General features: G+C 41.2%; 1 protein-coding gene across 6 annotated transcripts in view; it reads right to left on the bottom strand.

Annotated features, from left to right (window-relative positions):
• Positions 1–23,331, bottom strand: part of PTPRZ1 (protein tyrosine phosphatase receptor type Z1) — a 121,028-nt gene that overhangs the window by 59,241 nt on the left and 38,456 nt on the right. For all 6 annotated transcript variants that reach the window (XM_079994000.1, XM_079994001.1, XM_079994002.1 and 3 more), the window contains exons 3-4: positions 5,210–5,389; positions 2,068–2,219 (exon numbers count right to left, since the gene is read on the bottom strand). In XM_079994000.1, coding sequence (XP_079850126.1) covers positions 2,068–2,219; positions 5,210–5,389 — 332 coding nt within the window. The remainder of the gene's footprint in view (positions 1–2,067; positions 2,220–5,209; positions 5,390–23,331) is intronic.

Below are 23,331 nucleotides of genomic sequence, written 5' to 3'. Positions count from 1 at the left end.
TCAAACTCTGCAAAACAGGATGGGAAGTCAATGGGGTCTGTCTCAGCCAACAGAGGAGGCAATCAGAAATAGACGTGATGTGGCAAGTAAACATGAGCTGACTCAAGGCCTAATCTGAACTAGATTGTACCAGTACACAGGGCGGAGGAAGGGGACTGCAGTAGGTGTGGGCCGTCCCGGGTGTGTGTGACAAAATGCCAGGCAGCACTCACTGCGGGGCCTGCAGCATACCTGAGCCATGTGTTTCTCCTGGGAGAGATGTGGTGGCTTGGGTGTACGTAGGCTCTGTGCTGCCCAAACGGTCCACCTGCTGCCTCCCCCCTTCCAGCTGTAGGGCGGCTGAGTGGGAGGAGGCAAGCAGACTCTGAAGGCCCCATGGTGTGCCCCATCCCAATGGGCGGCTCGCCCTGCCCCTGGGCGCACCACCCCAGGTGCCCGAGCGGCTTCCTCCCCCGCTGCCAGTATACACATTAAACTCAAGTACAAAATGCATGCAAGTTAAAATGGGAAAATACTCATAAAGCACTCTTAATTATGAAAACAGCAAATGCATGTCAGTGTGGCTGAGTTTGCCTACAGTGGTCCACAAATCAAGTTGCCAGTTGCATTGCTTTCCAATGGTTTCCCATCTCCTTTCCCAGCTAAGGAGAAGACAGCTGGGGTCATGGCTACAATTGTGTTGGGATCTGGAGGTGCTTAAAGTGGAGCGTAATTTCAAATGCACTATTAGAAGATGGGCAGTGCTGACAGCAAAAACAGATTTGTGGATCTCGTGTCCCTTCATTAAACACTGAAACAGTGAAAACAGTGAATGGGCAAGGATCACATGCCTGCTTCCATATTTACTGCACAGAAACCTGGCAATTTAAATGTGGGTATTTTACATTCCAGTCGGGGGGAAACCAAAGTACGTGTCAAGTTTTAATTGACCCCTAAATAATTTAAAGGCCATCTGAAACGTTTCTGGTAGAAACTGTCTGGTTTCTGCCTTTGCCATATCAACTATGCAGCCAGCAAACCTGTCACTGTTCAGGAAAGGATTTAGGCTTACACTCTATGGCATGACATTAAAAGAGCTGCCAATTACAAATACTCTGGGGGAAGAAATGGAATACTATAGGAAAGAAAAAACAGGGCAAGGAAAGATAAGTAGTCATGAAGACTAGCTTCAGAAATACACTACTGCTAGGGGATCAAAGTTATAGGGGATTAACTTTTCTTGTTCCTCATTAAGTGAAGAGACAAAGCTTTTTCCTGTCCTCAAGGGAGGAAGCAATTTATGTAAACCTCTGTGGAAGCAACATGCTTCCTCCTTGACTGAAATGAAAGCTAGCATGTATTAGCCTTAAACCAATGTATTGGCTACACTGAGTATACAACATATTTTAGAAGTCCGAAACAGGCTTTGAGGAGATTCCTGCTCCACTTCCAAAACATCTACAAGAGGGATAAATTCCACAGTGTTGGAGGTCCGGCAACTAAAGAATCACCTTGCTGGTGCATCTCTATCTCTGCTGGCAGAGCAGTACTGGCACACCACTTCCTAAGGCCCCTCAGCCAGCTTTATGGTGGGGTTAGGGTGGGCCCTTACAACAGATATTGTGAATTCTGAAAGCATAAACCACCATGGGAAATGATCTTTCAGTATGACAAAGGAGAAAGCAAGTAACAGATGACAATTTTATGGAACTCCCATCCTGTTCAGGTCAGACAGGCTCCCTCTGTACTGAACTTCAAGTGCCTACTGAATACTTAAAAAAAAAAAAATTCCAGCAGGCATTTAAATAGAAGTCTGGTTTTTTTGTGTAGTATTAGCTGATTTGTACCTTTTCTATATTGTATTTCCTGTACACAACTTGCAGACAATAGTAGTTAAGCAGTATATAAATTGTTTAGATAAATTAATACATGCGCACAAAGAACTTCAATGATCGACTGCTGCTTGTTTAATACTCAGCACTATATGTGGCTATTGCACATTTTAATGCCTTCTGTACACATGAAAGTGCCACAAATATCCTGGTATTTCTAATGGCTTACTGTACAAAATCTCAATACGTCCATTACCTCAAGAGGATACTTTTGTCCATCTATGCTATGTTCAGATCCATCATGAGATATATTGCATTTTCCCCAGTGAAACATTATTTTGCTTGCTTTAAATACAGCTTCTAAGCCTCCTCCAATTACATAGTAATCATTTGCCAGATTAATTTCCACTAAAAAGAGAAAAGGAGTTGTTATTAGGCATGTTAAAGAGGAAAACGCAACAGCTTTTCAATTCAAACATATCAGTGTTAGAATAATAACAACAATAATAAAACCCCAACATTTTGAAGTTCTCATTATAACCAGCCTGCATAAACTTGGTGTACTTCAGATGTTTGGGACTACAACTTTCACCAGCATGTGCTTCTGGAGCTGTTGGGACTTGTAGTTCAAAACACCTGGAGGACACCACATTGGTGAAGCCAGGTATAAACAGGGCCAGCCCATCCATGAAGCAAAGTGAGGTGACTGCTTCAGGCAGCAGGATCCACAGGACAGCAGATCCTGATGTAGATCTTTATTCTATCCTTGTTCCTAATGTAGATGCTTACACTTTTTTCCCTGGCAGGGAGCGGGTTGTGCCAATTTGTGCTTTGCCTTAGGTACTAAAATGTCTTGGGCCAGCCCTGGGTATAAATGAAAGCTCAATGCTATGAGTTGGTTCCTAAGTTAATGCAACTTAAGCCCAATTGACTTCAGCAGGAACTCAGGAAACAATCCAACCTCCCATTGCGCCAGGCTGGACTGAGCATTATTGTCCTTCCTCTGAACTAGCCTCTGCCTGAGAATTCCTGATGATGTCATTCCATCATCATTGAATGTTCCCTTGCAATCCACAGGATACCTGGTGGTGGCAGATAAAAGAGAGCCCTGAAACAGAACATTACAGGGCAGGGAGGGTTTGAGCTGGCTTGTGATCTGTTGGATCCTGAGCCAGCCTCACTACCATCATGTGACAGCCTCAGGCCAATTCCAAGTGCAATAGCTGCACCAGCTCCAAACCGGTGAAGCTATTTTCTGCTTCCCAACTTTCTGCCCCAGTAGACATTCGTGGTGGGAACGTTGTGGTAGTCCTGCTGCTCTCTCAGTTCCTGCCAGACGGTAGCCAAGGTTTGGACTGCACTTAAAGTCATTTTCAATATATTCCATGGATGCAATGAGAGCTAAGTTCAACTAACTTAGGCTGCTAACCCCACTTTACCTGGGAATAAGCTCCACTGAATTCAATATGATTTAATTATAAGTCGACATTGTTAGGACCACCTTGCTTGCCTTGATCGAACCCAAAAAATGTTGATTCGATTGTGGACACTGGATATTCTAGCATGAGAAAATTCCTTGCTGTAATTACAGAATTCTAGTGCTAACAGCTTGATGATGGACCAAGAGTCTTAAGATGAAGCTCAAGGTAGAGCAATAATTTTACTTTCATCCTTTCCATCACCAAAGAAATGCCTGTGTGATCATGCACCACATACAGACTTTCCCTGTGCACTGAAACAAGGACGCTGGTATCTGCATGAGTGTAATCCTTTGCTTTACTGGTACTGGTTCTTTCTAACTATTTTGAGCTCTCAAATGGAAAACTAAAGGAGATCTCAAGAATATTTCACCCACCAGCAAATATAAACCAGCTTCATATGAGAAACAGCACAAATGTATTGTTTCTTTCGAAAGTTGTTTGGAAATCCCTCTAAGAGGAAAAACAATCCAAATGCCACTGTTTCATAGTTATATAGTTTCACATAGTATTCTTGTAGGATGGAAGAGAAAACAATTTAGTATTGTAAAATTTGGACAGATCACCAACATACAGTCGTACCTCGGAAGTCAAACGGAATCTGTTCCGGAAGTCTGTTCGACTTCCAAAATGTATGGAAACCAAAATGCGGCTTCTGATTGGCTGCAGGAAGCTCCTGCAGCCCTTTGGAACCCGCGGAACCTGCGTTGGACGTTCGGGTTCCAAAAGAACGTTTGAAAACCATTTGAAAACACTCACTTCCAGGTTTCGATTGTTAGGGAGCCGATTTGTTCGGGAACCAAGGCATTTGAGATCCAAGGTACGACTATACATTCAAAGCGCATCCAAAGCACATGACTTCCCCCAAAGAATATGAGGAACTCACAGAGCTAGACTTTCCAGTCAACCTTAACAAACTGCAGGAAGCTTTGGGGCAAGTCATGTGCTTTAATTGTGTGGTGGATGTGCTTTAAATACATTGAGTCAATCTACCCAAAGTTTAACTATTAAAAGCAGTATTAACATAAATCTAAGGAATTCTGTGTCTGGGATCAAGAGATATTTTTTGGTGTACCCAATCTCTTAAGCATGCCCAGCAGGACTTTCGATTTTTGTCCTTTGATCAACAGAACGCCAATGGCATTCTACAAATTGTTTTGGAAATACCTTTCAGTTTCCAGTGTGATGTGTTATCAGGTAATGCAGCATGGAAATTGCTGCCTGTGAAACAGTTCAAAGCCCCCTTTACATAGCATGCAGGGCAATTTATTTATATCCAAGACTGTGCAAGATATCACAACTCTCCTGGAAAATCTAGAGGAATGATACACTGCACATTCAGACAGACAGCAAGCGGCAGTAGACAGCCTCCTCCAGATCTCAATTCAGGTGGTTCACTAGCGCTTTTCCATAGTAAACCTATGTGTACACCTTTGCAGCTGGCAGCAGCTGCTCAATTAGTAATGGCTTCTCTTTGAAATTCCAGTCCTACACATAAGTGAGGGGTTCTTATAAAATGATTGCTCAAACATAATGGCCTTTATAAACTGCTCTTTGAAAACACTAGCTGTGTAGTTGTGAAAACATTAGCATAGCAGCATGTCAAGTGCAGGTATTAACAGTCAATAATTATGATGTGGAAAATACTTAAATCTTTATTTTCAGTAAGCATGCATTAATGGATTACAGTAATTATGCTATTTCTAGGGCTATTTTTGTTAATGCATATAATTTCCCTCTGAGTCCTCTTGACTTGATGTTTGAATCTTACTGCCAGCTGTCTTCCTCGTAATTGCAAAAACCCAAACTTGAAGATGATTAAAAGAAAGAAAACGAAACAAGAGGTTTTAAAATACCTAAGTGCAAAAGGTTGAATCAAAACATTAAATAAATCAAAAAAAGGAGATGTGAAATTTGTACCTGTTTTGCCTGTATTGTAGATTAAAGTTTCTTCTGCTGATTCTTTTTCCCAGCCTTGGAATTTCAGCTCCTTAAGATTCACATTTACTCGAGTTAGATCCTCATCAATATTAATAGGCGATTGCTTGGCACCATTGCAAGCTGGATGTTTCTTCCCCCAGTTTGTTTGATTTAATGCTCCTAAACAATCAAAACATCAAAACAATGCAGGTAAGCAATCTAAATAAACTTATATGAAAGCACTTGGTTTTATATGAAAGCAACAACAAATCAATGTTCACAATACAATGTGCATCAATGCCCATTCAGGAAAACCTAGTTACATTATAGACTAATTTTATCCCCTATTCAGTGCATAAGAGCCTTACAAGGCTCAATCATCTCAAAGCATCTGTGGTAGAATAGCACATATGAACGCTCCACCACATCAAAAACTTGCTTCATGTGTGAAGCTAACACGAAAAGCTTCTAGCCTAGCATTCTTGAACTCCTTGTTTCTGCCTTTAATTCTGCAGGTTGACTTGTGGTTCAAGACAAGCATGCAAATGAACATCTGGAATGGTAACAGCTAATTAGCAATTCTATGGGATTTCTTTCGGATTTACTTGCTGAGAGTACAGGGCTTGGGCCCCAGGTTTCCAAGAGGAATATTTTAATTTTGAAACATCTCCGAACATCATCATCATCATCATCATCATTATTATCATTCTGCCCTTCATCCGAGGATTGCAGGGAGTTTTACAATATAAAAACACAAAAATGACAAGAGTTTTGTGAATGTTGCATATGGTGTTGCACCGTGCGTCTTTTTCAAATGCCTTAAATGGCAAAAAATGAAAGGGGGGGGAATGTTTGCTGTGGAGTAACATGGCTTACCATAGCTTTCTGCAGTCACTGCATCCATGGTAATAGCATTGATGCAGGGATAAGAGCTGTTATTTGGATAAATGTATCAGTCCGAATGTTTATAATAGCTTCAAGAAAATATCCACAACTCCTGCAAATAACTGCTCACAAGTCTTCTCCATGTGAAAATGGTAATCTGTCAGCAACCAATTTAAGTAAACACATTCCTTCTCTTTTGTGAAATCAAAAATTGAACTTTATGGAAGGGAATGGTCAATCTCACATGGGTTGATTGCCTAAAATTTACACTCTTAGAACCAATTATCTCTATATTGCTGAAAAAGACTCTGATGTTGCAGATATTAGCCTCTTGAATGATTCATACAAGTGCCCCCAGCAGTCCTTCTGGTCCAGGCACGGCCAAACTTCGCCCTCCAGATGTTTGGGGACTACAATTCCCATCATCCCTGACAACTGGTCCTGTTAGCTAGGGATGATGGGAGTTGTAGTCCCAAAACATCTGGAGGGCCAAGTTAGGCCATGCCTGTTCTAGTCAGTACCTTTCCTATTGTAGCTGGTTATCATTCACCCTCCAACAAGCCACAGCTTTTCCTTGCCAGACACAATATTTCTCCTTTCCAGCTAAATCCAAGAAAGCTGTCTCAGTTCTAAACGAGTGCCTGTCATCTGGATGAGGGTGAACAAACTGAAACTCAATCCAGACAAAACCAGAGTGCTACAGGTCAGTTGAAAGGCAGAACAGGGATCCAGCCTGCGCTGGGTGGAGTTACACTCCCTGTGAAAAGCCAGAAGTTTGCAGTTTCAGTGTGCTCCAGGATTCTGCCCTGAACCTAGATACCTGGGTTTCTGCAGTGGCCAAGAGTGCATTTGTATAGTTAAAGCTAGTTCACTAGCTGTGCTCATTCCTCAATGACATCCCTTTGAAAATCTGTTGGCCAACACTGGTTGCATGGAGCACACAACTCCCTTGTTACAACAACTTCTCTGGCTACCAGTCTGTTTCTGGTCACAGTACAAAATGATGGTTGTGAATCTATTTGGCTTAGTCCCAGGCTATTGGAAGGACCATATACTCCCATGAAAACCTGCCAAGACTCTGAGATCTTTGGGGGAGGCCCTTCTCTCAGTCCTACCACCTTCACATGCATTGTCAGGGGTGCGTGCAGGAGCCAGGCTCTGTGACCAATAGGACTTTGCAGGACTGGGGCCTTCCTAAGTTTGTTCTGAAGAGGCAAGGAGCAGCCTCACAGATTGGTAACTCACAGGTAACTCAATAGGCCGATTGGTAACTCACAGCACCTGGTGGCAAGAGCTGGGAAGGGATATAAGGTCAGCATTTCCCTTCAGCTCTTTGCCACAGCAACACGCTTCCTGTCTTGGGCTTCTTGCTTCCTGATCCTTGAACCTCAGCTTCTTGACTCCTTGCTTCTTGATCCTCGGACCCCTGATTTTGTGACTCCTTGCTTCCTGACCCTTGGCTACTTGACTCCTGGCTTCTGGACCCCTGTTCCTGCTTCCACCCTGCCATCTTGCCCCCGGTCCTGACGTCCCCTGCCGGGACTTTGATCGCCTGTGAATCAGACCGTGACATGCCTGTTTGGTGGGGATGCAGGAGAGGGCCTTCTTGGTGGCATTGGAGCTCCTTTCCTAGAGAGGCTTCTCTGGCTTCCTCCTTGCTGTCCTTCTGCTCGCAGGTAAGGACTGTCTTATTTCAGCAGGGTTTGGGGAACTACTGTTATGGAAACAGCTCTTGATAGTGTGCCGTACTTTATTTCCTATATGCATTTCAATAGATACCGTACTTTGCCGAAATTACCTTGCAGCTTTCAATAAATATTTAGAAGCACTTTGAAGGTAAAGGACCCTCACCTCAGTGGTCTGAGAGTGAGGGACAAGGAACAGGATGGAAGGGAAGGGAATGCTGCTATCCACAGACTGTGGGTAACTGACCCCAAACCCCAGCAAAGTTGTGACTATTAAAAAAAAATGGTAAAAAAAAAAATGAAGTCAAATAACTATGGAACAAATAACACAAGAAACAGTTTCTACTTGGGAAATAAATAAAAAAATCCAACTTGCCAAATACCATTCATTTTTATGGGCTTAAACTATGATTTATTACATTCCAGATTGTGTCCTTAGGTTATAAGTGCACTGAAGACCCACTGCAGTTCAAAACTATTATATCAGTAGCCGTATTCCATCTTTAAATTTAAAACAGAATTTTTTTAATTGATATAGCATTTCAGTATCTCTTACCTTTAACCTCAACTGAGAAATAAATCCAGCTGTCACTAATTAAAGATTCCAGATCACTGTGAACAGTCAATTGGTCAGAAAAAATCATGCTGCTCTTTTGAAGAGTGACATAAATATAACATTGGTCATGGCTAAGATTCAACCATAAGTTCTGAATAATGAGCTATTAGATTGGAGAGGTGATAATTATTGCTTGCTGTTTTAATGTTTTTTCGAAGTGAGTTGACTATACTGTAGATTTGAATTTCTAAAATAGCGCTTTTTACTGAGCAATAAATATATATTGATTAAATAAGCAATTAAGTTTATTTCAACCATGTTAAAAGGGGTCTATGGCCATACTACCCTGAACATGCTCAACCTCATCTGATTTCAGAAGCTAAGTAGGGTCAGACCTGGTTAGTATTTGGAAGGGAAACAATGTTAAAAGGGTCATTAAAAATGTCATTGAGACGTGTTAATAAGTTATAGAAAGACTGAAAACAGCTACTTGTTGACAACATGCTAAACTTCTATGTCAAACATCAACCCCACTTTATGCTCTACATCATTGGCAACTAAGATTGTGCCAGGGACAATTCTGAGCTAAGTTTGCTCATTTCACTGCCTGAACTGATCACCCTCCCAGCAAGGACCAACACTTTAAAAAGTCTTGGTGCACCATTCATTTAGGTACTAATTTTTCTCTTCACCATTTTGTCTTCAGATTGCTGTTGGCTACAAGGCAGGGCCCCAGACCTTTCCAACAAAATGTAATGTTCACTCCTCTTTTCTGTGGCAATTGTTCCATGCCTCATAGTTCCAGGAAAAGAGGCACAGGGAAGAATTAGTGTTACCTGGAATTAAGACAACAGAGGTTTGGGGTGTGTGCTTGTGATAGGAGACTGCCTTGCCTGCCCCAGAGGTGTAGTGGTCTGGGGTTATAGGAGGTTAAAATGCCTGCTACTATTTCTCCAAGGTGTCTGTCTCCTGCATCCTAGAGGAGCCCAATCAGCACAAAAGGGCAGCTTTTTAGCTATTGAGAAAGGAGTCTTCTCACCCTTTGTGCTGATTTGAGCTATTCAGAGTGAACGGAGGTAAGTCGGCTGCTGAGGATTGGCTCCTAAGGTCAGTCTGAAGAAGGTGATCAGGAAGAAAACCAAGAAGTTGTTTTGGAGGCTCCAAAGGGAAGCATTTATGAACACTGAAAACACAATGTTTCAGTTTAATGGTATTCAAGTTCTGTTGCGTACAATGGAACTTCAAGGAAAGGGCAGTTTAAACCACTCCAAAAGAAGATATCAGAGCACTCCAAATCATTTGCTCGTGTACATGCACAGAAAATAGTAGACCTAACTGAAAGGCAACACATAGAGAGCTGCATTGATTCAGCTGGAAAAAGAGATGAGAAGCAATTCATTTGCAAAAAAACAACAACAACAAAAAACCACACCAACAAAACTATGAACAGAAAGGATGAAAAGGTGGCCAGGCACATCAATATGCAATTTTGTATCTAACAGAGAAGCTAGCACAGTTTCAGATTATTCAGATTTCAAAGAGGGTAAGACCTTTCTCTTGGTGACTAATGGAAAAGCACGGTCTTTCTGTTGCCCTGCAGCATACGACAGAACTGCTGATCTTTGCATACTGTCACCAAATTCCAGGAAGGATGAAAGAAAAGTGTTTCAAAAGGTACTACTCATGAAAGAGCTAAGACTTCCAGCTATGATGAATTAATCAAGTGGTGCATATGCCAGGAAACATGAACAGCAGTTGAAAAACTTTAAAAAAATTAAATAAATCCCTACTTCTGGCTGTCACAGCAGTTGGCAGAACTGAGCATCTAGATAAACAAAGTATAGTATTTTCCTCCATCATTTGCACAACCATAACAAATAGCTAAAACTATTGAAATCATATGCATTAAAGCAGAAATAGACTGATCTAAATATTTTTATTGCTATTAATGCAGCATACAAATCATAGCAACATGTTATGTCTAAAATGCAAAATTGAATGATAAATTGAATAATTAAAATGTTGGTTGGTTTAAACAAATAAGGAGTATCCAACTCCTCTTCACAACCTTTTTTTTGGCTCCACTGCCCTGAATCTAAGTTGTGAATTTACAAAGCTCACTTGGCTATACTCATGGGTTGGGATAATGAAAAGAACTTCACTTGCTCAATGCACACAACCTGAAACCTTATTTATCAAATATGGTTGTAAGAAAACCTCTGAACAGCTTCAAAATTATAAAATAATCAATAAAAACAGACACTTTGAAACATTCAAGAAGAGTAAAAGCAACAGTAGTTATAGCTTTCTAACTTTGAATTTCTTTTTAAACATCCGAAGTTTCTGCTGTAACTTCTACATGCCTGGATAGGCTTGAATAAGCAAAAATGTTTTAAGCAGGCATCAAAAAGAATACAGTGAAGGCACCTGCCCAATGTCAGTAGGCAGGGGAGAACCACAGTGTAGTTGCTCCCACACTAAAAGATTGGAACACATTATATGTGGCACCTGTAATTGTGTCACTTCCATAGGTTGAAGTGGTTGAGGGGGTGCATACGGGCTAGGAAAATCCTGCAGGTAAACTGGTCCCAATACATTGAGGGTGTTTTTTTTTTAATACTAGCTGTAACATCTTGAACCTGCCCAGGTAGCAAATGGGCAATCTAAGTCCAGAAATCTATGCAGATGTGTTATATGCTGACAGCGTGTGACTCCTGTCAGAAACCAGACTGCAGCGTTTTGCACTAACTGCTGCTTCCAAATCAAGCATAAGGGGATGCATTGCAGCAATCCAATCTTGAAGACACCAATGCCAGAACCTCTGTGGGCATGCTCTCCCCATCCAGGAATGACCATTGCATCACTTTTGCACCAGTTGTAGCTGGGAAAAGGCACTTCCAGTCACTGAGGCTACCTGTGCCTCCAGAACCACTTATCCATTTCGCCAGGATTCGAGCTCAGTTTATTCTGAGATTAACCTGGTTTCCAAATCATTTGAGCTATTCCTTAGACACACACCCTTTATAGCACCAAGTCTACTACCCACTTTGTTAGCACTCACCATTTTGTTTCAATTGCTCTGTAATTGAAAACTGGCCGATTCAGATTTGGAGAATGTGCTAGTCTACAACATAATCATAAAAATAATTTATTTAGGAACAGGCAGATGGTAGATAAAAAAAGAAAAGAAATGGATGCTCCCCGATTAAATGTGAAGCACTTTAGTTTCCTGCCAGGGGTTCTGGGACACAGAGAGATGTGAAGATGTAAGGTGCTTGGGGCCTAGGGAGGCAGGACAAGGAAGGTTCAAACACCATCAAACTGAGGGAGCCTGTGTCTGTCTCAGGTCCATTCACCAGAACACAAACCAGAATTCATGCCCATCATTGCAACAACTTTAAAGCACAGGCATCTTTTCAAACCAAAGATAAACTTTCAAGCCCTTAGCCCTAAAATAATATCCTTGGTGTGAAAGGTATTGAATCGCCCTCAAAACAGGTCCCCTCCAAGGGATCATTTTGTTGTTCTTCTCTCATAGCTCTAGAACTCATGGACACCAATTGAAGCTGAATGTAGGAAGGTTCAGGACAGAGAAAAGAAAATACCGTACATGTTCACACAGCATGTAGTTCATTCACACCCACAAGAAATAGCAATGGGCACCAATTTGGGATGCTTTAAAAGAAGATCTAGACAAATTCATGGAGGATAGGGTTGCCAATGGCTACTTAGCCATGATGGCTGCATTCTACTTCCACTCCAGTTGTTGGGAATCACAAGTGGGGAGAGTGCTGTTGTACTCAGCTCCTTCTTGGGCTATTGACATGACCCAGTAAGTCATTCTTATGTTCTTGCCTGTTATATTCTTCCAACACGAGACCCTCATTTTCTATCACAGCAGAGGAGTTATTCATATGATAGTAGAGCAGCTTCTCCACATCCCTGAAAGTCTATATGCCTTCCTGCCTGTTCTCCAAGTCAGCCATGTAAGACTCATGGGAAATAACTCTAAGAGCCAGGAGAACATTGCATTTCTTCCCAGCCGGCAGAGAGTCATTCATGTGGCGCCGAGTGAGGAAAAAAAAATACTGGACAGCCACCACACACCTATTAGCTCTCTATCTTGTTTTATATAAAAGGATTTTTAATTAAAAAAGATAAGCGCTTTCCAATTAAAAAAATACAATGCAATTATGACATACTGCACACAAATGTGCATGTAACCGCTGTTTTAACCTTCTGCAACTGCTTAAGAGTCTGTGCATCTAGCCACCAATTATTTCCCTGATGGAAAGCCAATCAGATAAAATCAGATCAGTGCCAGATTTAGGGTGGTGCTGGCATCTCCTCCCCCCCCCCCCCGGGTGCCAAGGCAAAGGGGTGTAAAATTGAAAAGATCCGTAATTGATAACATCCATTTGGGAGCCCCAAATTTTGGCCTCACTCAGAGTGCCATACAGTGGTACCTTGAGTTAAACGCCTCAGGTTACAAATGCTGCTAACCTGGAAGAGTTACCTCGAGTTGAGAACTTTGCCCCAGGATGAGAATGGAAATTGTGTGTCAGCCATGCAGCGGCAGCAAGAGGCCCCATTAGTGAAAGCACACCTCTAGTTAAGAACATTTTCAAGTTAAGAACGGACCTCTGGAACGAATTAAGTTCATAATTAGAGGTACCACTGTCTTACCAAAGTCCACCCCCGATCAGATACAGTGGTACTTCAGGTTACAAACACTTCAGGTTACAAACACTTCGGGTTATAGGCTCTGCTAACCTGGAAGTAGTACCTTGGGTTAAGAACCTTACCTCAGGATGAGAACAGAAATCTAATAAATAGAGAAGATAGACGAGAGAAAAGATGTAATTATTAGAAAAGATGAACAAAATAAGCAATATGAAATGTGCATAGATTTAATGAGTGACAAATTTACGCAATGAGACTGGTTGGAAGTCAATAATCACAGTATGTTTGTGTCTTGGTTGGTAGGTAGGTAGGTAGAAGGGGTGGTCAAGGTGAGATAGGCGTTGTATGTTTTGTACGTAATATATGTAATGTAATGTTAAGTGTATATTGTTTTGTAAAGTATTGATATTTATAATATGCTTTTTTAAAAAAGGAAAATGTTGAGACTCCCGAGAATAGACGGTGGCAGTCTCTAGTTCAGAATAAAACATTTACCTTAATTGATCACTAGTTTCTTTAAGAATTAAAGTCATATTTCTATTTGAAATTTTAACTTTACTCAGTGTGAAAACTCTGTTGTGTTATTTCATATTACTATTATATACTTCTGGGATTTCAGACCTGGCCCACTGCTAGAGATGGGAATAAGACAGTCGCTTGTACATTTTTAGGAACAATTGCAAGTGAGCTGGGATTTTATTAGCCCAAGTAGAACAGGTCTCTAGCGGTGATTTGCACTCCTTCTCTCCCTCCGATAAATCAGAACACGAGGCAAGGGAGGTTATAATGATGCTCGTATGCCGGGTTAGACATATGTCTAGTAAATGATAGCTGCTGATCTCCCTGGGAGTTCACATAATGACACACATCTTCTGAAAACATGAAATTCACTATAAAAAAGATTGACATAAATAGTCAGAAGTGCAGTCGCAAGAGAAGTCTGCTGACATTTTGATTCCCCCCCCCACCCTCTACATTGCTATACTTCTGTTTAAATCAGCCTGACAACTATCATCCAAAATTTATACACATAAACCTTTGGCTATTGAGCCAAAGAGGCATATGTTTTGTGAACATTTCCACAATAATTTTTTTTTTTTAAATTATATTTATTAAAAATTCCAAAAAATCCAGAAAAAAAGAAAAAAAAAGAAAAAAGAAAAAGATAAAATTTGCATTTAAAACCTTACTTTCATTAACATCTTTCCAGGACTTCCCCATCCCTCCCCCTCTTGTATTCCATTTCCATTAGATTAATTCCACAAATTCTTACCCCAAATTTTAAAACCTTATTATAATTATAATTAGCCCATTATTCAATTTAGTTTATCTTGTATAACCATTTCTCTTTATATTTTTTGTACTTCCCTAAGATCGACCCCAGTTCCCTTCCACGAATCCCCCTTTTTTTGTTACACAAAGTAAAACAAAAGAAAATAAAAAGATATAATTTTACAGCCTTTGGGTTCCAAATCTCCCTCCCCCCTTTCCCGGTTTCGATCCCCAAAATCCATCCATCTGTCTACTGCCGGCCTGGAGATCCCACGTCCATGTCTAAATCTCTCTCAATTCCTCTTTGCCGTCTTTTTGGTAGTCTTTAATTTCAGAAGGCCCAATCTTAGAAAAACTCTCAGAAAAGATCATTCTTCTTCCATCCAGACCTCTATGTTTAAGAGTATAACTCAAATTCTGTTTCTTGATCCTTTTAAAGTCTGGATGTCCCAAATGTTCCAACTTCGAGCTTAGTCCAGTTCTTATTCCTCAGGTTTCTTTTCCTGTTCCGCTGCAAAAACCTTCTAATTCAAAAACTTCTAGTTCCTCTACAGAGGCTTTATTTGTTCAGGAACACAAACTTACGTCAAGTCCCTTCCTTTCTTCAATAGATAAATCCATTGTCTCCTTTAGTGTAGAGACCTCTGTAGACAAAATAATGCTTCGTTTTTGCAGCTTTCCCAGGAGATAAAAAGTCCTGTTCAATTCCATGAGTATTTTTCCACTTGCTGCCATTCTTGCAATGTCCCAAAACTCCCTCTAGAGGGATTATGGTAATTTAGTTTCCTTCCAGATCACACCCAAAAGTCAAATTAACTTGTTGCCCTTGTTTTCAGTAATTTATATCCAAATTGTAACGAATCTAACCAGCAAAGTCATCGTAACAAAGTTCTCTTTTATTCTCCCACTTTGACAGCTACTTTGACAGCTGTCAAAATTTCTATATCTCTTCACCAGTCTCTCATAACGGATCGCTCCCGGTTCCCGGGGGGTTACACTTTAGTTCTCACAAACCACTCTTCTCCTCCAGCACAATTACTTGTAATTTCCCTTCGTGAAATTAATAACTTTTTTCAAATAAACAGAATCTTCTCTCGATCTTAGTTGTCAAATCCTTGCGTTAAATCATCTACAAGGGGGGGGGGACTTCCTTTTTGCACCTCCCCCGCTCGCTCCGAATTCGTAAAGCAAATTTTTCCTTTTAAGTCCGATAAATTTACTCACGGGTTGTTCTTTTTAATCCAAATTTTCAAAAGAAGAAGTCGGTGCTCTCCGTCGAATGGCATGCGGCTTCGCTAGGCAGGGGAAGCAGTGGACTCATAGCACCACACCCCCCCGTCACCCGCTCCGCAGCCTTTAAAAAGGCTCCTTCGCGGGTCGGGGGGCGCAAACGGTGCCCGCCGAGTCACCAAGTCCATGGGCATCACCGCCCATGGTTTTTGAGGGTCCCCGCGTCGCCAGCGCAGCGGGACCCAACCCCTGCCCAGCAGGCTCCCTCCGGAGCTCGGAGGGAGTCCGCCATTCGGCGATGGCGCCAACCCGGAAGTCCACCATTTCCACAATAATTTTTTTAACACACACTCCTTTTGAAAGAATGTAAAAATTAGTCCATCTTTCCTTTGCCTCAACCCAATTGGTCATAGTTGTTGTTGTTTAATACATTTTTGGTTTGTAAGCATAAATATTAAGTGGAAAATACACTAGTGCCATTGGCCTGCAGCTGTTTTTTATTTTTATTATTTTTATTAAAGATTTCTTAGTGTACAAAAACATGTGTGTTGTCTCTTTTTTCAAGTTGTGTTTTCTACAATTCAGTTTCATTTGTTGTGAGACATTAGTGTTACATACAATGTTAGGAAGAAAAGAAAGGGAGGGGGAAGTTGAGTGGAGTGGGATGGTTATGTTTCTATTCTTCTACTTAGTGTACGTGTAGGGTTTTGCGTCAGCGTTACTTGTATGGGTTCTCTTACTATTTGCTTGTTGTGTTTTCTTGGTGGTTGGAGAGGTTAGGGGTGGCCTAGGTTGTGGTTGGTTGTCTTTGGTTGGCTGTAGTGAGGGGTGTGTGGGTGTATTTTTGAATCGGGTTAGCCAGATTGATTTGTATGCTTTTGATGGATTCTTGTTGTCTTGTTGGGCTGTGTATGTGATAAAGGGGAGCCATACCGGGGTGAAGGTGTCCTCTTCTATTTGTCCCCGTGACAGTTTCAGTTTATTGGTTAGCTTTTCTAGTAAGCCCGTTTCCCATACAATTTGGTACCATTGGTCCATGTTTACTCCCGACAGGTCTCTCCAGTGTCTGGCTATGACGTTCCTGGATGCTGAGAGTAGGTGGGTTATGAGCTCTTTATGATGTGAGTGGGCAATTATGATCTTGGAAGATGTTTAGTAGGGCCAGTTCTGGGATGACTTCTGAGTCAAATGTCGCTGGAGATATGAATCAGGATGACATTGATCTGCACTGTTATCTGCATACATTCAGCGGGATGCAAATCAGAATGCAATCTGAATGTACATCTCCACTCACTCAGCTAGTCAAGTCAGTATCACAGAGAAAATCTTGCCATGTAGCAGTGGCCTGCAACAAAAAGCACAGGCGTGGTGTGACACAACAGGGGTGGTTGGCTCACTTGCTTCAGAACTGGGATGCTTGCTTTCTCTCCATTGCAAAATGAGGATAATTAGAAGGCTTGGTTTACTTGCAGTGGCACAATCATGATAAATCAGACAATGATGCAATCACGTTACATGTCAATGTAATACTGTGATGCCCTCTCACATTGAAAAATAAAATAAAAATGGTGCCGACCGTGGAACACAGGCTGGTAACAGCTAGCAAGGTGGGTGAGGCGGGAAAGAGTATAAGTTTGTGTTTCCCCTCTGCAATCATTGTTGTGCCCCCTGAAATGGCAACTGCTGTAGTGAAAACTAAACCTGTTGAAAAATTAGCCTATCACCACTGACAGAGAGATATACCTCCATACTTCAATAGCATTTGCTAATCTGTTTGCTTTGTTGCTCTTCTCTTGTAACACATTTTTTGAAAAATTATCCCCCCAAAATTGGAGAACTTTTTTGCCCTACCTTCTTTCTAAAAAAAGAAATATGCTTCATTCTGCCTTGCTTAATCTTTTAAAATTGCTAAGTAATTCACATTACTCAATTCTATGACAGATGTACTGGATGAAAACTCCCTCTTAAAACACATTTGTTTGTAAGTAAGCCCTCATGGTTTCAATGGAACTAACTTGCAAGTATGGGTGCTTACGATGAACTCTTAACTTGAATTGTTATTTTTACACGGCCTACCCATCTGCAAATCTGTTAAGTCTAATATTAGTCAGTCCTTTCCTGTCCAGTCCTTTCCAAATAAATGCCAATGGCTATTGTTGAGTTCTTCGGTCATTAGTACAGTTACATAATGCATTTAATATCACATTACATTAAACAATGCATGTTCCAAATACTTGCAAATGTAGCAAAAATAAATTGAACAAAAATATTTTAATTGAGTTATTTCTTCTGAAAAGACTTGTAAAAAAGGTCAACTCCAAAACACATCAAAGTTTAAAAAAATAGGGAAAAGGCTGTTTTACTGCAGGAAGGATGGAGATTTTGCAATACTCTAATGGAAATTTGTTAATTAAATGGCTTGAGGCAACTGAGCAAGCAACAGTGGTAAAGAACCAAGCCAGTTAATCAAATCGATTCCCTGCTTGTCAGAATTGTAAAAGCAGATAGCACTGGAATGTATTTTTTCATGTTGTGCAATTTCCACATTAACCTACAAATTTCCATTTTCTCCATCATAGCATTTGTTATGATGGTTCCACAGAATAAGAGATAAAGCAGACAGAGATGTTATTCTTACTGAACATCTTTCTCAGACAGCGCAAGTAATCAGCATTATCTTAGTTTCTACAGAGCATGAAATTAATGTAATTTCTCTGCTTCCTTTTGCTACATAATGAAATTTCACATTTTAAGACAAATACATGGTTCCAGAATGTGGTGTCACTACTAGCAGCATAACTTTCATCAATATTCCATACATGCATGCACAAAGTGTCTTTAAATTAAGTAGAAATTCTAATACTCCACAGCTGCTAGTACAGGAAAATGGAGCGTCTCCACCCCCATTTTCAGCCCAGACACTGAGATCCAGCACTGAAGGCCTTCTGGCAGTTCCCTCATTGCGAGAAGTGATGTTACAGGGAATTAGACAGAGGGCCTTCTCGGTAGTGGCACCCACCCTGTGGAACACCCTCCCATCAGATGTCAAGGAAATAAACAACTGTCAGGGGTTCAGGAGCAGAGACACAGGGGAGAGAGGAAACGGAGAGCGAAGGGGAAGAATCTGAGGGCAGCGTAGGGGAGTATGACAGTGGCCCGAGAGATTCCATGAGCTTCTCCAGCGATTCAGAAGATTCCCAGAGGGGGGCGCCGATGGCCAGGGCAAGGGGGGTCCCAGGGGGGACACACCAGAAGCGAGGGGCCAGCGGGGACTCCCAAAGCAGCAGCGGGAGATCAGGACCAGTTCCCCCACCAGAGCGGAGTGGGGGGGAAGAGTCCCATGAATCAGGGCCAGCGTCTCCTCCAGTAGGGAGAGAAGATGAATCAGAGCTGGCCACGCCTCCATCGCAGAGTGAGGGAACAGAGGGGAAGTCAGGTCCAGCTAGCCCCCCCCGAGGGGGGAAGCAGTGACAGGAGCAGTGTAACGGTCAGGAGAAAGGTTGCTGGCTGGGCGTGCGCGCCAAGTTCAAATGTACAGGCGCGCGGGACAGCAGGAAGTACGGATTGGGAGCCAGGTCCTAAAGCACGCCGGAGGCAGGGGGAAGAATCCGGGGACTCAGCATCAGAAGAGTCCAGAAAGGGCAAGACCCCAGCGGACAGGCAGACCCAGAGGAGGAAAGAGCAGAGGAGGAGGTGGAGCAAGGCTAGAGTCTTAAACTGGTGCCTGGGGGGTGGAGATTCAGATGGAGCTTCAGCGGTCTAGGGTTTAAGACGTAGGGCTGCACGCCGCGGCTTTGAAATTGAAACTGCCTTTCAATAAAGAGTTTTGTATATAACAGCGGACTGGCGTTGGTCCTTTGTGAGCTGGGACCTAGGGCAGCCCTGACAACAACTATCTTATTTTTAGAAGATATCTGAAGACAGCCCAGTTTAGGGAAGTTTTTAATATTTAATGCTGTATTGTTTTTACCACTCGATTGGGAGCCGCCCAGAGTGGCTGGGGAAACTCAGCCAGGTGGGCGGGGTATTATTATTTATTAATATCATTATCATCATCATCATCTTACATATAAGAACACCTTATAAATGCAGGTAGATATTTTTCTTTCCAGAAAATATGTAGTCTTTCCCTACTCTAGAGAAAGAGGGAAGTTTTGGAATACACAAGTTGATATTTTAAAGGTCTAACAGCCTATATTTCCATGCTTTACTTTGCTGCATATTTTTTGTTTTTAATTCTCTGCTGAGGTTCTCTCACCAAAGAGTACTTGCCCCAACCTTGGCTCTTGGCACCCAGGAATTCTCCTTTTATACTTACTTTCCTCGTCTCCTCACCTCTTATATCAACACTAAGTGTACATTTTCTTTCTGCTTAAAGCTATTTTGGTTTCTATTATATCTCCTCTTACATATTTTTGTTAAAATAGCTCCTTCAGAATTATGACTAAATTGTCAAGAGCAGAAACATAAGATTCATTTTACCAAAACTGTGTCCTATCATACTTTTGTAGCACTATTACAAGATCATTTTTCCTGCAAGTGCTATCATGGTTTCAAAACCTTCCATGTGTGAATTGTCTTCTCAGTTGGATTATACTATACCTTGAGACTTGATAACGTTGCATAAAAAGATTTTGCAGCTACCTTACAAATTCATCATTCCTCAAAATTAAGTGCTTTGTGAGGATTAAATAAATAATTTATGCATCACTTAACTACAAAAGTCTCTTGTCCAATATGTCAGATAAATAGCTTTGAAGCCAAAGCACCTAACGCTTCTATTTCCTAATACATTACAATTAACACTTTTGCATTGGAAAAGTGAGACAATGTATTCTAACATTTTTTTAAAAAATATATACCTAGAGAAGGTTAAGTACAGAATATCACTAGCAAAATGGTTTGTGCTTTCTGGAATATGGAAGCAAGCTGCTGAACTCTCTACTGAGAACATAAATGTTTTATAACAAAGGGAAACAATGAAAACAAATTATTTTCTAAGATAATCTAATAAATGCTTCTGGTACACTTTGTGAGACAGAAGGAAAGATTAAAGTTGCATTCAAAAATGTAATTAGTACTGTGGATTGCTGTACGGAATTAAATTGAAAGATGATGAAAAGTTATCAGGGTTCCCCTACCACCATTGTTCTGCTAGCTAGGGGTATTTTAAAGATGATCCTTGCTTTGCAAATATAGAATCCACTTACATTACTTAGAATTCTTACATAGTTTTCATTAGATTAATGGACAGTGACATCTACTTCCTAATTTGCTTCATGATTTAACAACTGTGGACAACTGAAAGCATATTTTAACTACTATTTCAGGGATGTTTGGCAGACGGGGGAATTAAATGCTTCACTGATCTGAAATGAAATCTGTGAGGTACAGCACAACCCTATGCATGGTTGTTAAGCAGAAGCAAGCTCCAATGGAGCTTACTCTCAAGTAGAGTGCATAGAATTGCTCTTTTGTCCTGCATGATGACTGTAATAAAATTATAGTTTTGCATAAATGTCTGTTGTTGTCTAGTCATTTAGTCGTGTCCGACTCTTCGTGACCCCATGGACCAGAGCACGCCAGGCACTCCTGTCTTCCACTGCCTCCCACAGTTTAGTCAAACTCATGCTGGTAGCTTCGAGAACACTGTCCAACCATCTCGTCCTCTGTCGTCCCCTTCTCCTTGTGCCCTCCATCTTTCCAACATCAGGGTCTTTTCCAGGGAGTCTTCTCTTCTCATGAGGTGGCCAAAGTATTGGAGCCTCAGCTTCAGGATCTGTCCTTACAGTGAGCACTCAGGGCTGAATTCCTTAAGAATGGATAGGTTTGATCTTCTTGCAGTCCATGGGACTCTCAAGAGTCTCCTCCAGCACCATAATTCAAAAGCATCAATGTAATTCAAAAGCATCAATGCATAAATGTCTATAACTGGCCTATTTGTAAGTCAAGTTGCTAACAGAGCAGTTTTAAAGAGTTATGCGGGGCAAACTAGATGTGTCATCAATCATATCATTAGCCTTGTGTGATCATTGTTGTTTTTATGTAACAGCCATGGGGATGGATGACCTAGATCAGGTTCATGATGTGCATGTGAGAGGTGGCATACCGTCCAACTTTTAGAAACCCAAAACCAGGATGCACGTGTTCCAGAACATGCTCTTGGACAAGTCCCCTCATGGGTGGGCCGGTCCTGATTTGATATGTCCCTAGGCTCTTGACTTCCATTTGCAAGAAATGAAACTATCCAGTTTCACCAAGTGGAACTTGGTGACTGACTTTCAGCTTTAGGAGTTGGAAGGTTAGCTTTTCTTCTAATACATTCATGGTTGAGAACACCATTCACAGTTGTAAGAGGTTGTAAGAAGTTCACCACAATCCAATAAACATGTGGTTTGGCTAGCAGCCATATAGTAATATGGAATTAAAAGGGTTGGCTTCCTTTTGTGGTATTTCCTGCACTTCCCTAAAAAGTTCAGTTGTTGACACTTGGTAGAATTTCACAGAATTTATCAGACCACTGGTTATAATTGCATCTACAAGTTGTAAAGTACCAATTCTATGAACATCAGCTGTGTATTCAGTTGAATTAAAACAAGGCAAGAAAGTCAATGTTTTTGTTTCAAGAGCAAAAACCTAAGCATGACCTCCTGTTGTATCGAAGCAAGAAAGACAAATTAAATGCTATTTGCATAAGAAAGCAGGAAGCTTCTGTGAAAGCTACACTGCCTCAGTAAACATGGGAAAACACAACTTTTTATAACAGTCGCAGAAGCCTTAGTTTCCTCTTATGTCCCTTGGTTTTTGGCTGAGACTGAGGTTAACTTCAGCTCCGCCACAACTTTATAGGATAATAATTTATTAGAATTCTATACCACCCTCCGTCCATGGGTTGCAGAGTGGTTTACAATATAAAAACACAAACATACATAACATAGTAACAAACAAAAACAATATACTCTCATCCAGTTTAAAAGGCCACAGCTTGTTCAATTAGCCAATGGCCTGGGAGAAGAGGAATGTTTTTGCATGGTGCCTAAAGATATGTAATGAAGGCCAGCCTCCTTGGGGGGAACATTACCCAAACCGGGAGCCACTGCAGAAAAGGCTCGTTTTCATGTTGCCACCCTCTGGAACTCTCATGGAGAAGGAACATGAAGAAGAGCCTCTGATTATGACTGCAGTGGCTGGGTCAGTTCATATGGGGGGCAGCCCTTGTTGGTAGGCTTTTAGCATGCTTATGAACTGCACCTTCAAGATTCATAGAACCCTGCTTCAAGTAGCAAAACACCACACCAAAGGATTATGATGCCCCTGTTCTGTGAAATAGCTTTCCTGATTATATATGGCAGGCATCCATAACCTGCACTTTTCTGGTGGAAGGATTCATAAGGTAACACAAAACAGGTGTAGTTTGATGAGGTCACTCGCATACTGAACATAGCTGTCAACATTTCCCTTTTTTAAAGGGAAATTACCTTATTCCGAATAGGATTCCTTGCAAGAAAAGGGAAAAGTTGACAGGTATGATACTGAAGGACTATATTAGCTATCAGTGATTTGCATTTCCAGCAAAGGTAATATATTATTAGGCCAGTGTTGTGTATTTCACTGGAGTAATATGTGGAGACATGGCTTAAAATGCCACTCATCCATGAAGTGATGACCATGTCTGGTGCAAAGTATAAGTGTTTTTGAACCAACTGGAAATAGTGCTGCTAGTGCTATCAACTTCAATTCTTATGTAAATGGACAATTACCAGAGTCAGGAAGCTATTTAAAAAATGTCGGGTTTTTTGAGGAGATAGCAA

This window comes from Podarcis cretensis (assembly GCF_951804945.1).
Source record: "Podarcis cretensis genome assembly, chromosome: 10".
Lineage (NCBI taxonomy): Eukaryota > Metazoa > Chordata > Lepidosauria > Squamata > Lacertidae > Podarcis > Podarcis cretensis.
Note: the sequence above shows the minus strand (reverse complement) of the source record. Positions and strands in the feature narration are given on the sequence as shown.